The sequence below is a fragment of the Coregonus clupeaformis genome, chromosome 5, assembly GCF_020615455.1.
Source record: "Coregonus clupeaformis isolate EN_2021a chromosome 5, ASM2061545v1, whole genome shotgun sequence".
NCBI classification, from domain to species: domain Eukaryota; kingdom Metazoa; phylum Chordata; class Actinopteri; order Salmoniformes; family Salmonidae; genus Coregonus; species Coregonus clupeaformis.
In genome coordinates this window covers 36,013,351-36,032,945 of record NC_059196.1, presented here as the reverse complement: position 1 = coordinate 36,032,945, position 19,595 = coordinate 36,013,351, and the positions used below count along the sequence as shown (strand labels likewise).

The 19,595-nt window shown below is 45.5% G+C and overlaps 1 protein-coding gene across 2 annotated transcripts in view; it reads right to left on the bottom strand.

Annotated features, from left to right (window-relative positions):
• Positions 1-19,595, bottom strand: part of pgr (progesterone receptor) — a 47,876-nt gene that overhangs the window by 10,447 nt on the left and 17,834 nt on the right. For both annotated transcript variants that reach the window (XR_006001008.2, XM_041876702.2), the window contains exons 4-7: positions 16,251-16,483; positions 15,743-15,863; positions 1,533-1,677; positions 1,257-1,387 (exon numbers count right to left, since the gene is read on the bottom strand). Coding sequence is in view for 1 of the 2 variants with exons in the window: in XM_041876702.2 (XP_041732636.2) it covers positions 1,257-1,387; positions 1,533-1,677; positions 15,743-15,863; positions 16,251-16,483 (630 nt within the window). In the remaining variant the exon portion in view is untranslated. The remainder of the gene's footprint in view (positions 1-1,256; positions 1,388-1,532; positions 1,678-15,742; positions 15,864-16,250; positions 16,484-19,595) is intronic.

Below are 19,595 nucleotides of genomic sequence, written 5' to 3'. Positions count from 1 at the left end.
TGGAATATGCAGTGTGAAATATGCAGTGTGAAATATGTAGAGTAAATATGAAGTGTAAATATGCAGTGTAATTATGCAGTGTAAATATGCAGTGTGAAATATGCAGTGTGAAATATGCAGAGTGTGAAATATGCAGTGTAAATATGCGGTGTAAATATGCAGTGTGGAATATGCAGTGTGGAATATGCAGTGTAAATATGCTGTGTAAATATGCTGTGTGAAATATGCAGTGTAAATATGCAGTGTAATTATGCAGTGTAAATACGCAGTGTGAAATATGCAGTGTAAATATGCAGTGTGAAATATGCAGTGTGAAATATGCAGTGTAAATATGCAGTGTGGAATATGCAGTGTAAATATGCAGTGTAAATATGCTGTGTGAAATATGCAGTGTAAATATGCAGTGTAATTATGCAGTGTAAATACGCAGTGTGAAATATGCAGTGTAAATATGCAGTGTAAATACGCAGTGTGAAATATGCAGCGTAAATACGCAGCCACAAAGCCTACTCTGTGTTCTCCTGAAGTACCAGGGAGAAAGTGAGAGAGACAGTGACATAAATAGTGACAATTTGTTTTTTTGACTTACAACATCACTGTCTGCCTACTATGTGTTTTTGCTTAATCGTAATCTTTAGCTTAATCTTGGTTTTACTTCACTTTAACTTTGTGGAAATGCCAACTACTCTCATAAAATCTGTTTTCACTTTTTAGAACATACGTGGAAGTCCCTTGGATCTCTTGAGACTTGACCGTGAACTTGTTTCCGATGGGTTCAGTCTCTGTTCATGTAAAGGTCAATGTCAAACTGCTACTTAATAACATCTGCTTCATAAATCCTCCCTTGTCCCAGTCCGTTTTCCCCAGTTCAACAACACGTTATGAAACACTGTATATTTCTAGGTCTAGTGACAATAGATGTGTCCCAAATGGCACCCTATTCCCTATATAGTGCACTACTTTTGACCAGAGCCTGGGCTATATGTGATAGGGTGTCATTTTGGACAGAGATAATAGTGTAACCAACACTTTACCATCTGCTTCAGATGTATTCTGTTTGTTCTTATTTGATCCTAACAGAAGTCTGTTGGGCCAGGAAGGTTAGCGGAGGGTCATCAGTGATGTTTTAAAGAGGAAGTGGGACTGTGATGTGATGTGATGTGTTTACCAGTGTTGAGGAAGTGGGACTGTGATGTGATGTGATGTGTTTACCAGTGTTGAGGAAGTGGGACTGTGATGTGATGTGATGTGTTTACCAGTGTTGAGAATCATGATGGCTTTCATACAGAGGAACTCTTCTTTGGTGACCTGGAGGCTGGTGAACTCCTGAGGGATGAACTGCATGGCCAGACACAGATCATAGATTGGAGATCTCCTCATACGATCCCTGGGAGACAATACAATATTTTAAATTGAGATATATCGTAATGGGATTTTATTGTTTAACTAAATAGTTGGATAAATGAAAAAAAAAAAAAAAAAAGGTTTTAATAATTCAATTCAGATTAATATAGAACATTGACACAACTTACTGGCTGAGGATGAGATCAGGAGCGAAGTACAAGTATTCACTGGTGACGTTCTGGAAAGATCTCCAGCCCAGAGAGAACACCATGAGGTTCATCCAGGAATACTGGATGAGTGTCATCTGATCGTTGATGTGGAGGCCACGGAACCCTGTCAACAAACCAGAGAAAATAGTATGTGTAGTTTTCAAGAACGTTTTTTACTTGCAATGACTGTGATATGTGGTTGTTTTACCTACCATGGTTGAATGCACTGACTGTAAGTCACTCTGGATAAGAGTGTCTGCTAAATGACCAAAACATCAATGTAAATGTAATAAAAGAAGAGAGAATGACCTTTATTAACCTTCATAACCTTTATCATAACCTTTATTAACCTTCATAACCTTTATCATGACCTTTATTAACCTTCATAACCTTTATCATGGCCTTTATTCACACTTATCTACTGTCTACTGTCACCCATGGCCTGGGACAGCGACGGAGGTCGAAGGTTGTCGGGTGAGGTTGTGTCTCTCTCTGCGGGAGGTAAGCTTGGCTCCTTTGTGTCGAGTAAAGCTTAAACCATGTATTTAGATTGTAGGTAGGTATTGTAGTTAGGTATTGTAGGTAGTTTATCCAGGTAGTTATTGTAGGTAAGTATTGTATTCGGCTGAGCCCGGTGAAGCATGAGGCTAGCTAACCCACTACCTGGACCAATAAAGCTAGTTAGCTAGCTAACGAGTAGCTACTGGTAACTATTAGCAACTGTGGATAGTTGTTTCCAATGTTATTCCACGCTTAAGTGTACCTGTATTTATGCCAGCTAGCTACCTACCATTCAGCTGTTTTTCTAACCTCATTATCTGAAGCGTTAACGTTAGGTAGTTAGTAGCTACTGTATTCGAAATGTAGCTAGCTAGTTGCTTCCTGGATAGCTAACTAAACAATAGCTGAAACGACCTAGCTTTAATATTTGGAGACACGTTCTCTCCGTTGGGACAGACACGAACTGGCTGAATCGATACAGTAGCTAGCTTTGCACTTAACTGGCTAACAGTAGCTGCTAAGGGTAAGTTATAACCTACATATATTTTTGTTTTGTTTTTACATACTGGTAACCAGAGTCGTTCAAGGGAATTCGGGACATGGGTGACTAGCTAACATTAGCTTGGCTTTCTGTGTGTTCGTGCCGTGGGAGGAGGGGTTAGTTCGTTGGCAGAGAGCAATGGCTAGCTAGTATGCTAACTATTCTAGCTAACTAACTGGCTGAATAAGTTGACGACGTACTCACTCAAACTGTCAAAACCACCCCAAAACTTTACAAAATGTTAGACACGGACACGAACGATCTGCTTGGCGTGTTAACACACTGGTGGTTTGTTGTAACCGAGTATTGGTGCTAAACCGTGTTATTGGAGGCTGGCATGCTAGTTGGCTTTGGCGTCATATAATAATAATATGCCATTTAGCAGACGCTTTTATCCAAAGCGACTTACAGTCATGCGTGCATACATTTTTGTGTATGGGTGGTCCCGGGGATTGAACCCACTACCTTGGCGTTACAAGCGCCGTGCTCTGCCAGCTGAGCTACAGAGGACCACACCTATATGATTCAGGGTACCAAGTTACCTAGCTGAATAAAGTAAGTTAGAGTCTATTCCTAGAAACATTGAACCGCTGTAGTTTATAACAATTATAATTTCTAAAGTGGAAGTTGGGAGAGTTATATTTGAGTGTTTCAGTGAAACGTAAGTGAGGGAGGCCCCGCTCTCTCGCTTTCCCAGATGTTTAGTTCATTTCATTCCGATCTCCTTTGCATTATTGTAGCCTTTCTCTGTAGCCTGTCAACTATGTGTCTGTCTATCCCTGTTCTCTCCTCTCTGCACAGGCCATACAAACGCTTCACACCACGTGGGTGTTCTGGTGGTCCCTGCGCGCACGACCCACGTGGAGTTCCAGGTCTCTGGCAGCCTCTGGAACTGCTGTTCTGCGGCCAACAAGGCAGAGTTCATCTCAGCCTATGCTACCCTCCAGTCCCTCGACTTCTTGGCGCTGACAGAAACATGGATTACCACTGAAAACACTGCTACTCCTACTGCTCTTTCCTCGTCTGATCATGTGTTCTTGCATACCCCGAGAGCATCTGGTCAGCACGGCGGTGGCACAGGAATCCTCATCTCTCCCAAGTCGACATTCTCTCTTTTTCCCCTGACCCATCTGTCTATCTCCTCATTTGAATTCCATGCTTTCACAGTCACTAGCCCATTCAAGCTTAACATCCTTGTCATTTATCGCCCTCCAGGTTCCCTTGGAGAGTTCATCAATGAGCTTGACGCCTTGATAAGTTCCTTTCCTGAGGATGGCTCACCCCTCACAGTTCTGGGTGACTTTAACCTCCCTACGTCTGCCTTTGACTCATTTCTCTCTGCCTCCTTCTTTCCACTCCTTTCCTCTTTTGACCTCACCCTCTCACCGTCCCCCCCTACTCACAAGGCAGGTAATACGCTTGACCTCATCTTTACTAGATGATGTTCTTCTACTAATAGTCTCCGACCACTACTTTGTATCCTTTTCTCTCTCACTCTCCTCCAACACTACTCACTCTGCCCCTACTCAGATGGTAATGTGCCCTCGCAACCTACGCTCTCTCTCTCCCGCTACTCTCTCCTCTTCCATCCTATCATCTCTTCCCTCTGCTAAATCCTTCTCCCTCCGATCTCCTGATTCTGCCACCTCAACCCTCCTCTCCTCCCTTTCTGCATCTTTTGACTCTCTATGTCCCCTATCCTCCCGGTCGGCTCGGTCCTCCCCTCCTGCTCCGTGGCTTGACGACTCATTGCGAGCTCACAGAATAGGGCTCCGGGCAGCTGAGCGGAAATGGAGGAAAACTAGACTCCATGCGGACCTGTCATCTTTTCACTCCCTCCTCTCTACATTATCTTCCCCTGTTTCCGCTGCTAAAGCCACTTTCTACCACTCTAAATTTCAAGCCTCTGCCTCTAACCCTAGGAAGCTCTTTGCCACCTTCTCCTCCCTGCTGAATCCTCCTCCTCCTCCTCCCTCCTCCCTCTCTCTGGATGACTTCGTCAACCATTTTGAAAAGAAGGTTGACGACATCCGATCCTCATTTATTAAGTCAAATGACACCGCTGGTCCTGCTCACACTGCCCTACCCTATGCTTTGACTTCTTTCTCCCCTCTCTCTCCAGATGAAATCTTGCGACTTGTGACGGCCGGCCGCCCAACAACCTGCCTGCTTGACCCTATCCCCTCCTCTCTTCTCCAGACCATCTCCGGTGACCTTCTCCCTTACCTCACCTCGCTCATCAACTCATCCTTGACCGCTGGCCATGTCCCTTCCGTCTTCAACAGAGCGAGATTTGCACCCCTCCTCAAAAAACCTACACTCGATCCCTCCGATGTCAACAACTACAGACCAGTATCCCTTCTTTCTTTTCTCTGCAAAACTCTTGAGCGTGCCATCTCTAGCCAACTCTCTCAGATTGACCTTCTTGATCCAAACCAGTCAGGTTTCAAGACTGGTAATTTTTAAATATTTTATTATTTTCTTCATTTTTTAAAGTTATTTTATTTTTTTGTCATTTAGCAGACGCTCCTATCCAGAGCGACTTACAGGAGCAATTAGGGTTAAGTGCCTTGCTCAAGGGCACATTGACAAATTTTTCACCTAGTTGGCTCGGGGATTAGAACCAGTGACCTTTCGGTTACTGGCACAACGCTCTTAACCACTAAGCTACCTGCCGCCCCAGTCATTCAACTGAGACTGCTCTTCTCTGTGTCACGGAGGCTCTCCGCACTGCTGAAGCTAACTCTCTCTCCTCTGCTCTCGTCCTTCTAGACCTATCTGCTGCCTTTGATACTGTGAACCATCAGATCCTCCTCTCCACCCTCTCCGAGTTGGGCATCTCCGGCGCTGCTCACTCTTGGATTGCGTCCTACCTGACAGGTCGCTCCTACCAGGTGGCGTGGCGAGAATCTGTCTCCGCACCACGTGCTCTCACCACTGGTGTCCCCCAGGGCTCAGTTCTAGGCCCTCTCCTATTCTCTCTATACAACAAGTCACTTGGCTCTGTCATATTCTCACATGGTCTCTCCTATCATTGCTACGCAGACGACACACAATTAATTTTCTCCTTTCCCGCTTCTGATAACCAGGTGGCGAATCGCATCTCTGCATGTCTGGCAGACATTTCAGTGTGGATGTCGGATCACCACCTCAAGCTGAACCTCGGCAAGATGGAGATGATCTTCCTCCCTGGGAAGGACTGCCCGCTCCATGATCTTGCCATCAGGGTTGACAACTCCATTGTGTCCTCCTCCCAGAGTGCAAAGAGCCTTGGCGTGACCCTGGACAACACCCTGTCGTTCTCCGCTAACATCAAAGCGGTGAGCCGATCCTGCAGGTTCATGCTCTACAACATTTGCAGAGTACGACCCTACCTTACACAGAAAGCGGCACAGGTCCTAATCCAGGCACTTGTCATCTCCCGTCTGGATCACTGCAACTCGCTGTTGGCTGGGCTCCCTGCCTGTGCCATTAAACCCTTACAACTTATCCAGAACGCCGCAGCCCGTCTGGTGTTCGACCTTCCCAAGTTCTCTCATGTCACCCCGCTCCTCCGCACACTCCACTGGCTTCCAGTTGAGGCTCGCATCTACTACAAGACCATGGTGCTTGCCTACGGAGCTGTGAGGGGAATGGCACCTCCTTATGGCACCTCCTTATCTTCAGGCTCTGATCAGACCCTACACCCAAACGAGGGCACTACGTTCATCCACCTCTGGCCTGCTAGCTCCCCTACTTCTACGGAAACACAGTTCCCGCTCAGCCCAGTCAAAGCTATTTGCTGCTCTGGCACCCCAATGGTGGAACAAGCTCCCCCACGACGCCAGGACAGATGAGTCACTGACCACCGTCCGGAGACACTTGAAACCCTACCTCTTTAACGAATACCTGGAATAGTATAAAGTTATCCTTCTACCCCCCCATAAAAAAAAGAAGAAAAAAAAAGTGGTTGTCCCACTTGCTATCATAAGTTGAATGCACCAACTTGTAAGTCGCTCTGGATAAGAGCGTCTGCTAAATGACGTAAATGAAGTACATTTGAGTTTAAATGGTTCCTTTATTCACACTCGTCTTGTCACATCTCCTCCCGTTGCTCCCCTCCGGCGCTCTGATTCGCCGGTCTACTGAGCCACCGGTCTGAGCGCACCACCTCGGCAACACCAGAATGGAAACCCAACGCACCCTAATCACCTCCAGCGCACCTGCACCTCATCATCTCATCACCACCCCTCTATAGCCCTGGACTGTTCAGTGTTGTGTTGTGTGTGATTGTTAGTGTCTTGTCGTGTCCTCGCTCTTTGTTGTTCTCTTGCTCAGTGTTAAGTAAACCTTTACATTGTTGATTCCTGCGTCTGCTTCCTGCCTCTTCGTATCTTCAGTACTCGTCAAACATCTACTGTCATTTGAGATGAAATGTTTATTAACTTTATTCGTACTTATCTGTCATTTGAGTTGAAATGGTTTATTTCCTATATTTATACATATCTACTGTGATTTGAGTTTAAATGGTTCATTACCTTCATTCATATTTATAAATTGTCATTTTAATTTAAATAGTTCATTACATTTATTCACACTCATTTACTGTCATTTGAGTTGAAATGGTTCATTACCTTTTTTCACACTCATCTACTGTTACCGTTAGCGTTTTTTTCACCATTGTCCATGGCCTGCACTACCTACCAGCCAGCTCTAACATGGACTATTATCGGCCAGTCTGCACAGCTCGTTATCGACCCAGAAAATATCGGATTTAATACCGGAATCACTGAATCACTGGACCTTTATCACAGGATCATCGCAACTAGCTAGCTGCAACCGAATGGATGTTGTGGTTGGCTAATCAGCCTTGAGCTAGCCTCGAGTCAGGCCCATCTCCCGGCTATCTACCTCTCTGTCAACCGGACGGGACCTCCTAGTGTCGACACGGATCCCCGCCGATCCATCACGGCTGGTCTGCCGACGTAATCGTCTGTGGTTTCAACAGGCTTACCGTTGCGACGACCATGAAGATCCATCTGCTAGCCCCGGCCTGCTAGCACACGCAATTCAACAGCCATGCTTCCTGCTCACCTGTGCTGTAGCACCAATTCGAACTGCTCTCGGACTCACATATTGCTGTTCACTGGACCTTATGATCACTCAGCTGCACAGCTGATGCCTGCTGGACTGTTCCTTTACACGGTACCCTGTCCTGTTTTATCTGTTTAGCCTCAGCCCAAACGTTCATCACCATTACCAGTTGTTGTTTTAGCTCTCTCGAATAACACCTGTGATTTCTTTATGCCTCTCTCCCATGTCAATATGCCTTGCCTATTGCTGTTCCAGTTAGTTCTTATTATACAATTTCACTGTAGAGCCCCAAGTCCCTCTCAAACTACCTCAAATAGCTCCTTTGTTCCATCCCTCATACACGCGGAGACCGGCTCAATCGGTGCCTCCAGTGATGCTATCTCTTTCATTGTTACCCAACGCTTAGGTTTACCTCCACTGTACTCATATCCTTCCATATCCTTGTCTGTACATAAAGCCCTGAATCTATTCTACAATGCCCGGAAATCTGCCCCTTTTATTCTCTGTACCCAACGCACTAGAAGACCAGTTCTTAAAGCCTTTAGCCGTATCCTTATTCTAGTCCTCCTCTGTTCCTCTGGTGATGTAGAGGTTAATCCAGGCCCTGCAGCTCCCAGTATCACTCCTACTCCCCAGACGCTATCATTTGTTGTCTTCTGTAACCGTAAAAGCCTTGGCTTTTTGCATGTTAACATGAGAATCCTCCTCCCTAAGTTTGAGTTATTCACTACGTTAGCACACTCCGCCAACCCTGATGTTCTAGCAGTGTCTGAATCCTGGTTTAGGAAGGCCACCAAAAATTCAGAAATGTCCATCCCCAACTACAACATTTTCCGTCTAGATTGAACTGCCAAAGGGGGTGGAGTTGCAATCTACTGTAGAGATACCTGCAGAGCTGTATCATACTATCCAGGTCTTTGCCCAAACAGTTTGAGCTCCTACTTCTAAAAATCCACCTTTCCAGAAATAAGTCTCTCACTGTTGCCGCTTGCTACAGACCCCCCTCAGCCCCCAGCTGTGCCCTGGACACTATATGTGAATTGATTGCCCCCCATCTATCCTCAGAGTTCTTACTGCTTGTTGACCTAAACTGGAATATGCTTAACACCCCGGCCATCCTACAATCCAAACTAGATGCCCTCAATCTCACACAAATTATCAAGGAACCTACCAGGTACAACCCTAAATCCGTAAACATGGGCACCCTCATAGATATCATCCTGACTAACTTACCCTATAAATACACCTCCGCTGTCTTCAACCAGGATCTCAGTGATCACTGCCTTATTGCCTGCGTCCGTAACGGGTCCGCGGTCAAATGACCACCCCTCAATACTGTCAAACGCTCCCTAAAACACTTTAGCGAGCAGGCCTTCCTAATTGACCTGGCCCAGGTATCCTGGATGGATATCGATCTCATTCCGTCAGTAGGGGATGCCTGGTTGTTCTTTAAAAGTGCTTTCCTCTCAATCTTAAATAAGCATGCCCCATTCAAAAAATGCAGAACTAAGAACAGATATAGCCCCTGGTTCTCCTCAGACTTGACTGCCCTTGACCAGCACAAAAACATCCTGTGGCGTACTGCATTAGCATCGAATAGCCCCCGCGATATGCAACTTTTCAGGGAAGTTAGGAACCAATATACACAAGCAGTTAGGAAAGCAAAGGCTAGCTTTTTCAAACAGAAATTTGCATCCTGTAGCACTAACTCCAAAAAGTTTTGGGTCACTGTAAAGTCCATGGAGAATAAGAGCACCTCCTCCCAGCTGCCCACTGCACTGAGGCTAGGAAACACTATCACCACCGATAAATCTACAATAATCAAGAATTTCAACAAGCATTTTGCTACGGCTGGCCATGCTTTCCACCTGGCTACCACTACCCCGGCCACCAGCTCTGCACCCTCCGCTGCAACTTGCCCATGCCCCCCCGCTTCTCCTTCACACAAATTCAGACAGCTGATGTTCTGAAAGAGCTGCAAAATCTGGACCCCTACAAATCATCTGGGCTAGACAATCTGGACCCTTTCTTTCTAAAATTAGCAGCCGAAATTGTTGCAACCCCTATTACTAGCCTGTTCAACCTCTCTTTCGTAACGTCTGAGATCCCCAGAGATTGGAAAGCTGCCGCGGTCATAACCCTCTTCAAAGGGGGTGACACTCTAGATCCAAACTGTTACAGACCTATATTCATCCTGCCCTGCCTTTCGAAGGTTTTTGAAAGCCAAGTTAACAAACAGATCACCGACCATTTCGAATCCCACCGTACCTTCTCCGTTATGCAATCCGGTTTCCGAGCTGGTCATGGGTGCACCTCAGCCATGCTCAAGGTCCTAAACGATATTATAACCGCGATCGATAATAGACAGTACTGTGCAGCCGTCTTCATCGACCTGGCCAAGGCTTTTGACTCTGTCAACCAACGCATTCTTATTGGCAGACTAAATAGCCTTGGTTTCTCAAATGACTGCCTCACCTGGTTCACCAACTACTTCTCAGATAGAGTTCAATGTGTCAAATCGGAGGGCCTGTTGTCTGGACCTATGGCAGTCTCTATGGGGGTGCCACAGGGTTCAAATCTTGGGCCGACTCTTTTCTCTGTGTATATCAATGATGTCGCTCTTGCTGCTGGTGATTCTCAGATCCACCTCTACGCAGACGACACCATTTTGTATACATCTGGCCCTTCATTGGACACTGTGTTAACAAACCTCCAAACGAGCTTCAATGCCATACAACACTCCTTCAGTAGCCTCCAACTGCTCTTAAACACTAGTAAAACTAAATGCATGCTCTTCAATCGAACGCTGCTGGCACCCGCCCACCCGACTAGAATCACTACTCTCGACAGGTCTGACCTAGAGTATGTGAACAACTACAAATACCTAGGTGTCTGGTTAGACTGTAAACTCTCCTTCCAGACTTATATTAAGCATCTCCAATCCAAAGTTAAATCTAGAATCGGCTTCCTATTTCGCAACAAAGTATCCTTCACTCATGCTGCCAAACATGCCCTCGTAAAACTGACTATCCTACTGATCCTTGACTTCGGCGATGTCATTTACAAAATAGCCTCCAACACTCTACTCAGCAAATTGGATGTAGTCTATCACAGTGCCATCCGTTTTGTCACCAAAGCCCCATATACTACCCACCACTGTGACCTGTACGCTCTTGTTGGCTGGTCCTCACTACATATTCATCGCCAAACCCACTGGCTCCAGGTCATCTATAAATCACTGCTAGGCAAATCCCCGCCTTATCTTAGCTCATTGGTCACCATAGCAACACCCACCCGTAGTATGCATTCCAGCAGGTATATCTCACTGGTCATCCCCAAAGCCAACACCTCCTTTGGCCGCCATTCCTTCCAGTTCTCTGCTGCCAATGACTGGAACGAACTGCAAAAATCTCTGAAGCTGGAGACTCTTATCTCCCTCACTAACTTTAAGCATCAGTTGTCAGAGCACCTTACCGATCACTGCACCTGTACACATCCCATCTGAAATTAGCCCACCCAACTACCTCATCCCCATATTGTTATTTATTTAGCTAATTTGCACCCCAGTATCTCTATTTGCACATCATCTCTTGCACATCTATCATTCCAGTGTTAATACTAATTGTAATTATTTTGCACTATGGCCTATATATTGCCTTACCTCCATAACTTGCTACATTTGAACACACTGTATATATATTTTCTGTTGTATTTTTGATGTACATTTTGTTTTACCCCATATGTAACTCTGTGTTGTTGTTTTTATCGCACTGCTTTGCTTTATCTTGGCCAGGTCGCAGTTGTAAATGAGAACTTGTTCTCAACTGGCTTACCTGGTTAAATAAAGGTGGAATAAATAAATAAAAAATGTGAGTTGAATTGTATTACCTTTAGTAACACTTATCTACTGTCATTTGAGTTGAATTGTTTTATTACCTTTATTCATACGTATCTACTGTCATTTGAGTTAAAATGGTTTATTATGTATATAACAATGTTATCATGTTGTTATCATGTCATTATCAAGAACAAGTTGTTCTGCTCTATGTGAAGTACAGGAAGTGACGCGTATCTGTGGGCAGAGTGTGAATGTAGTAACCTAGAAACGTACTCACCGTAGTAACAGTCATCACCGTAGTAACAGTCATACACGGTTGTAGCTATATCATTACTGGTCAACCATAATGGTAGATATATCATTACCGGTCAACCATAATGGTAGATATATCACTACTGGTCAACCATAATGGTAGATATATCATTACTGGTAAACCATAATGGTAGATATATCACTACTGGTCAACCATAATCGTAGATATATCACTACTGGTCAACCATAATCGTAGATATATCATTACTGGTCAACCATAATGGTAGATATATCATTACCGGTCAACCATAATGGTAGATATATCACTACTGGTCAACCATAATGGTAGATATATCATTACTGGTAAACCATAATGGTAGATATATCACTACTGGTCAACCATAATCGTAGATATATCACTACTGGTCAACCATAATCGTAGATATATCATTACTGGTCAACCATAATGGTAGATATATCATTACTGGTCAACCATAATGGTAGATATATCACTACTGGTCAACCATAATGGTAGATATATCACTACTGGTCAACCATAATGGTAGATATATCACTACTGGTCAACCATAATGGTAGATATATCACTACTGGTCAACCATAATGGTAGATATATCACTACTGGTCAACCATAATGGTAGATATATCACTACTGGTCAACCATAATGGTAGATATATCACTACTGGTCAACCATAATGGTAGATATATCACTACTGGTCAACCATAATGGTAGATATATCACTACTGGTCAACCATAATGGTAGATATATCACTACTGGTCAACCATAATGGTAGATATATCACTACTGGTCAACCATAATGGTAGATATATCACTACTGGTCAACCATAATGGTAGATATATCACTACTGGTCAACCATAATCGCTTTGCAGCATTTGATCTGGCTCGTATTTAATGGTGGTGTGTTTCATGTTTCATAACAACAAATGTCAAACCATTAACTCTCCTTATGGGAACTGTTCTTCCCTCCCTGTCAAATCATTACCGTTACCAGTAGTGATAATGGGGTGTTTAGGAGGTTACCAGTAATGATAATGGGGTGTTTAGGAGGTTACCAGTAGTGATAAAGGGGTGTTTATGAGGTTACCAGTAGTGATAATGGGGTGTTTAGGAGGTTACCAGTAGTGATAATGGGGTGTTTAGGAGGTTACCAGTAGTGATAATGGGGTGTTTAGGAGGTTACCAGTAGTGATAATGGGGTGTTTATGAGGTTACCAGTAGTGATAATGGGGTGTTTAGGAGGTTACCAGTAGTGATAATGGGGTGTTTAGGATTTCACCAGTAGTGATAATGGGGTGTTTAGGAGGTTACCAGTAGTGATAATGGGGTGTTTAGGAGGTTACCAGTAGTGATAATGGGGTGTTTAGGAGGTTACCAGTAGTGATAATGGGGTGTTTAGGAGGTTACCAGTAGTGATAATGGGGTGTTTATGAGGTTACCAGTAGTGATAATGGGGTGTTTAGGAGGTTACCAGTAGTGATAATGGGGTGTTTAGGAGGTTACCAGTAGTGATAATGGGGTGTTTAGGATTTTACCAGTAATGATAATGGGGTGTTTAGGAGGTTACCAGTAGTGATAATGGGGTGTTTATGAGGTTACCAGTAATGATAAAGGGGTGTTTAGGAGGTTACCAGTAGTGATAAAGGGGTGTTTAGGAGGTTACCAGTAGTGATAATGGGGTGTTTATGAGGTTACCAGTAATGATAAAGGGGTGTTTAGGAGGTTACCAGTAGTGATAATGGGGTGTTTAGGAGGTTACCAGTAGTGATAATGGGGTGTTTAGGAGGTTACGAGTAGTGATAATGGGGTGTTTGGGAGGTTACCAGTAGTGATAATGGGTTGGCGCCCCCCCCTGGTTTGTGCTGTGGTGGAGACCTCTGTGGGCTATACTCGGCCTTGTCTCAGGATTGTAAGTTGGTGGTTGAGGATATCCCTCTGGTGGTGCGGGGGCTGTGCTTTGGCAGAGTGGGTGGGGTTATATCCTTCCTGTTTGGCCCTGTCCGGGGGTTTCTTCGGATGGGGCCACAGTGTCTCCGGACCGCTCCTGTCTCAGCCTCCAGTATTTATGCTGCAGTAGTTTATGTGTCGGGGGGCTGGGGTTAGTTGGTTATACCTGGAGTACTTCTCCTGTCTTATCCAGTGTCCTGTGTGAATTTAAGTATGCTCTCTCTAATTCTCTCGTTCTCTCTTTCTCTCTGAGAACCTGAGCCCTAGGACCATACGTCAGGACTACCGGGCATGCTGACACCTTGCTGTCCCCAGTCCGCCTGGCCTTGCTGCTATTCCAGTTTCAACTGTTCTGCCTGCGGTTACGAAACCCCTACCTGTCCCAGACCTGCTGTTTTCAACTCTTAATGATCGGCTATGAAAAGCCAACTGAGAGACCTGAGCCCTAGGACCATACGTCGGGACTACCGGCCGTGGTGACTCCTTGCTGTCCCCAGTCCGCCTGGCCTTGCTGCTATTCCAGTTTCAACTGTTCTGCCTGCGGTTATGGAACCCCTACCTGTCCCAGACCTGCTGTTTTCAACTCTTAATGATCGGCTATGAAAAGCCAACTGAGATTTATTCCTGATTATTATTTGACCATGCTTGTCACTTATGAACATTTTTGAACATCTTGGCATGGTTCTGTTATAATCTCCACCCGGCACAGCCAGAAGAGGACTGGCCACCCCTCATAGCCTGGTTCCTCTCTAGGTTTCTTCCTAGGTTTTGGCCTTTCTAGGGAGTTTTTCCTAGCCACCGTGCTTCTACACCTGCATTACTAGCTGTTTGGGGTTTTAGGCTGGGTTTCTGTACAGCACTTCGAGATATTAGCTGATGTAAGAAGGGCTATATAAAATAAAATTGATTGATTGAAATTGATTGATAATGGGGTGTTTATGAGGTTACCAGTAGTGATAATGGGGTGTTTAGGAGGTTACCAGTAGTGATAATGGGGTGTTTGGGAGGTTACCAGTAGTGATAATGGGGTGTTTGGGAGGTTACCAGTAATGTTAAAGGGGTGTTTAGGAGGTTACCAGTAGTGATAATGGGGTGTTTAGGAGGTTACCAGTAGTGATAATGGGGTGTTTATGAGGTTACCAGTAATGATAAAGGGGTGTTTAGGAGGTTACCAGTAGTGATAAAGGGGTGTTTAGGAGGTTACCAGTAATGATAAAGGGGTGTTTAGGAGGTTACCAGTAGTGATAAAGGGGTGTTTAGGAGGTTACCAGTAATGATAAAGGGGTGTTTAGGAGGTTACCAGTAGTGATAAAGGGGTGTTTAGGAGGTTACCAGTAATGATAAAGGGTATTTCATGACTTTAAAAGAGAAGAAAGGATTGGTCGCACTTTCACAATGGGTATGTATTTTTATTTTATCAAAGCCATGTCCCTGGCTGTATCTCTGCCTGCCAGTGTTAGGGAGTGAGACCTTCGCTTCGGAACGTTGGTGACCATGGAGACCATGGTGAGGGTGTTGGCCCTGAGAAGGCCTAGCCCATGGGATGCCCTGTTTAGTGCACTACTTTTGACCAGGGCCCATAGAGCTTTGGTCAAAAGTAGTGCACTATATAGGGAAGAGTGTGCCATTCAGGACGAACCCATAGACTTATACCATAAGTCAACCCTGAATAAAGTTACTCTGTTATCTGGCAGACCTGACCAAGGCTACTGCAGGCTACTACTGCTGTCTGTAATGTGGTACAGGTTGACTTCAGTAAAGCAACCCAATCCTAACTTGGATCCACATGGGCGCAAACCTCCCATTTACATCAGTATATGAAGTGTGGATGGATTACGTGTGCAGATGTCAAGTTAGGATATCAAACCAGTTGGTATTCCTCCTGCTGTTACTTGATCACCAGACGATACACAGTCTGTCTCTCAGGACATCATAAGACATTCATAAAGCACACATACCGCATTTATAACACGGTCAACACTCGTCCTGCTTATTACCTGGCAGGGATTTGGACCAGCGGACGATCCACAGCAGCTGTCTGTCACACAGTCTGTTGAGGCTGTTGAGGAGGAGGTGTGGCATGTCAGGCTGGGAGCTGTCGTAGCCAGAGTACACCACCTGGTAGGATGGAGAGACGAATACATGATTGTTGGTCCTCTGTAGCTCAGCTGGTAGAGCACGGCGCTTGTAGCGCCCAGGGTAGTGGGTTCGATCCCCGGGACCACCCATACGTGCACATGACTGTGAGTCGCTTTGAATAAAAGCGTCTGCTAAATGGCATATTTATTTATATTTATGATTGATCCCTGAATGTTAATTCATTGTCAGCAGCAGGACGTAACAACACAAACCAAAAGGTACCTTTGATGAAAATGAATCCTAACTTTTCCTTAAGGCAAAATGTTCACTTAGTCATGCATTGAAGTCAATGGGAGACTAAGTTACAATTAGACTTAGGTGGAGGTTAGGATCCCCCCCCCCCCTAAATCAGCAACTACGACCCACCTCAGGCTCGATGCTCTCCAGAATGCTGATGATCTGAGGGGTGAGGTGCAGCTCGTGGAGGCCAGGCATGCAGGGTAGAGAGGCCAGGGCCTGACCATCCCCCAGGGCTGACAAGGGCCCCTGGAACATCAAGGCTGGGGCCTGACCATCCCCCAGGGCTGACAAGGGTCCCTGGAACATCAAGGCTGGGGCCAGACCTGCCTTCAGGGCCCCAAAACGCTTCAGCTTCCGCCCTGTGACCATAATTACCACAAGGGTCAGTTAAAAGATGTACAAGGAACAGACATTGGTATGGGGTTGAACATAATGAATATGAAGTTAAAAAATCTATGAAAATGCTTCATTAAGATGTGATCAGATGTGTTGGCTGACATAAGATATTCTATTCCAGTGGGTCAGAAGTTTACATACACAACGTTGACTGTGCCTTTAAACAGCGTGGAAAATTCCAGAAAATGATGTCATGGCTTTAGAAGCTTCTGATAGGCTAATTGACATCATTTGAGTCAATTGGAGGTGTAGCTGTGGATGTATTTCAAGGCCTACCTTCAAACTCAGTGCCTCTTTGCTTGACATCATGGGAAAATCAAAAGAAATCAGCCAAGACCTCAGAAAAAAGATTGTAGACCTCCACAAGTCTGGTTCATCCTTGGGAGAAATTTCCAAACGCCTGAAGTTACCACGTTCATCTGTACAAACAATAGTATGCAAGTATAAACACCATGGGACCACGCAGCCGTCATACCGCTCAGGAAGGAGACGCGTTCTGTGTCCTAGAGATGAACGGACTTTGGTGCGAAAAGTGCAAATCAATCCCAGAACAACAGCAAAGGACCTTGTGAAGATGCTGGAGGAAACAGGTACAAAAGTATCTATATCCACAGTAAAACGAGTCCTATATCGACATAACCTGAAAGGCCGCTCAGCAAGGAAGAAGCCATTGCTCCAAAACCGCCATATAAAAGCCAGACTACGGTTTGCAACTGCACATGGGGACAAAAATCATACTTTTTGGAGAAATGGCCTCTGGTCTGATGAAACAAAAATAGAACTGTTTGGCCATAATGACCATCGTTATGTTTGGAGGAAAAAGGGGAAGGCTTGCAAGCCGAAGAACACCATCCCAACCGTGAAGCATGGGGGTGGCAGCATCATGCTGTGGGGGTGCTTTGCTGCAGGAGGGACTGGTGCACTTCACAAAATAGATGGCATCATGAGGAAGGAAAATGATGTGGATATATTGAAGCAACATCTCAAGACATCAGTCAGGAAGTTAAAGCTTGGTCGCAAATGAGTCTTCCAAATGGACAATGACCCCAAGCATACTTCCAAAGTTGTGGCAAAATGGCTTAAGGACAACAAAGTCAAGATATTGGAGTGGCCATCACAAAGCCCTGACCTCAATCCTATAGAACATTTGTGGGCAGAACTGAAAAAGCGTGTGCGAGCAAGGAGGCCTACAAACCTGACTCAGTTACACCAGCTCTGTCAGGAGGAATGGGCCAAAATTAACCCAACTTATTGTGGGAAGCTTGTGGAAGGCTACCCGAAACGTTTGACCCAAGTAAAACAATTTAAAGGCAATGCTACCAAATTCTAATTGAGTGTATGTAAACTTCTGACCCACTGGGAATGTGATGAAAGAAATAAAACCTTAAATAAATCATTCTCTCTACTATTATTCTAACATTTCACATTCTTAAAATAAAGTGGTGATCCTAACTGACCTAAGACAGGGAATTTTTACTAGGATTAAATGTCAGGAATTGTGAAAAACTGAGTTGAAATGTATTTGGCTAAGGTATATGTAAACTTCCGACTTCAACTGTAAAATGTTTCAAATAAAAGCTCAGAGAACGGCAAGAGCACTTTCATTTATTAATCAACTGTTTACCCATACAGATGTAGGATCTTAATTTTGAGCCAAATTGCTACAGAAGGAAGATCATCCTGCAGCAACAGGAAATGTGAATTATTACGTGGATTATAATTAATGGACATTTTTGTAGGGGTTAATAGATTTTCCCCTAGGGAAAATCAGGCCTGAAAACTTCAAAGTGGAAATTACAAACTTCAGAAGCCTTTTTAAACCTCAAATACACTACAAGTTTTGTGACGAGGTGTGAATGACGGAGTCAGGCGCAGGAGGCAAAACACCGAAATCCAGAGTTTATTCAGTGTACATGAATAAAGCGCAGCAAGCGTCAAAACGAAACTAGCACAAGGGAAAAATCCACCTTGGCTACATACAAGGAAAGAGTAGCTCAACTGAGCTACTCACTCTCACAATGAACAATCACTCACAAAGGACAAGTGGGCAGAGGGAACACTTATACACAGACTAATGAGGGAATGATTACCAGGTGTGTGTGATTGACAAGACAAGACAAATGGAGTGATGATAAATGAAGCGGTAGTGGCCAGTAAGCCGGTGACAACGAACGCCGAAACCTGCCCGAGCAAGGAGGAGGGGCAGCCTCGGCTGAATTCGTGACAGTACCCCTCCCTTGACGCGCAGCTGTAGCAGCGCGTCGACCCCGGCGACCCCGGCCTCGGGGACAGCCAGGAGGACGCGGAGCAGGGCGAGTCGGGTGGCGACGATGGAAGTCCCTCAACAGAGAGGGATCGAGGATATCCCTCACCGGGACCCAGCACCGTTCCTCCGGACTGTACCCTTCCCACTCCACGAGGTACTGAAGGCCCCCCACCCGGCGCCTCGAATCTAGTATGGAACGGACAGAGTACGCCGGCGCCCCCTTGATGTCCAAAGGAGGTGGAGGGACCTCCCGCACCTCAGACTCCTGGAGCGGACCAGCCACCACCGGCCTGACCAGAGACACATGAAACGAGGGGTAATCAGGGGGGAGTAATAACCTATATATTTGACCTCGTTGATTCTCCTCAGGACTTTGAACGGCCCTACAAACCGCGGGCTCAGCTTCCGGCAGGGCAGTCGGAGGGGCAGATTCCGGGTCGAGAGCCAGACCCGATCCCCAGGTACAAAGACGGGGGCCTCACTGCGGTGACGGTCAGCTTTTTTCCTTCTGACGACGCACGGCGCGTTGGAGGTGAACACGGGCAGCGTTCCACTTCTCCTCCGAGCACCGAAACCAGTCATTCACCGCAGGAGCTTCGGTCTGGCTCTGGTGCCACGGTGCCAGGACAGGTTGGTAACCCAAAACACACTGAAATGGCGTTAGGTTAGAGGAGTGGCGGAGAGAGTTCTGGGCATATTCGGCCCATGGCAGGAACACCGACCACTCCACCGGCCGGTCCTGGCAATAGGACCTCAGGAACCTACCCACGTCCTGATTTACCCGTTCCACCTGCCCATTAGACTCGGGG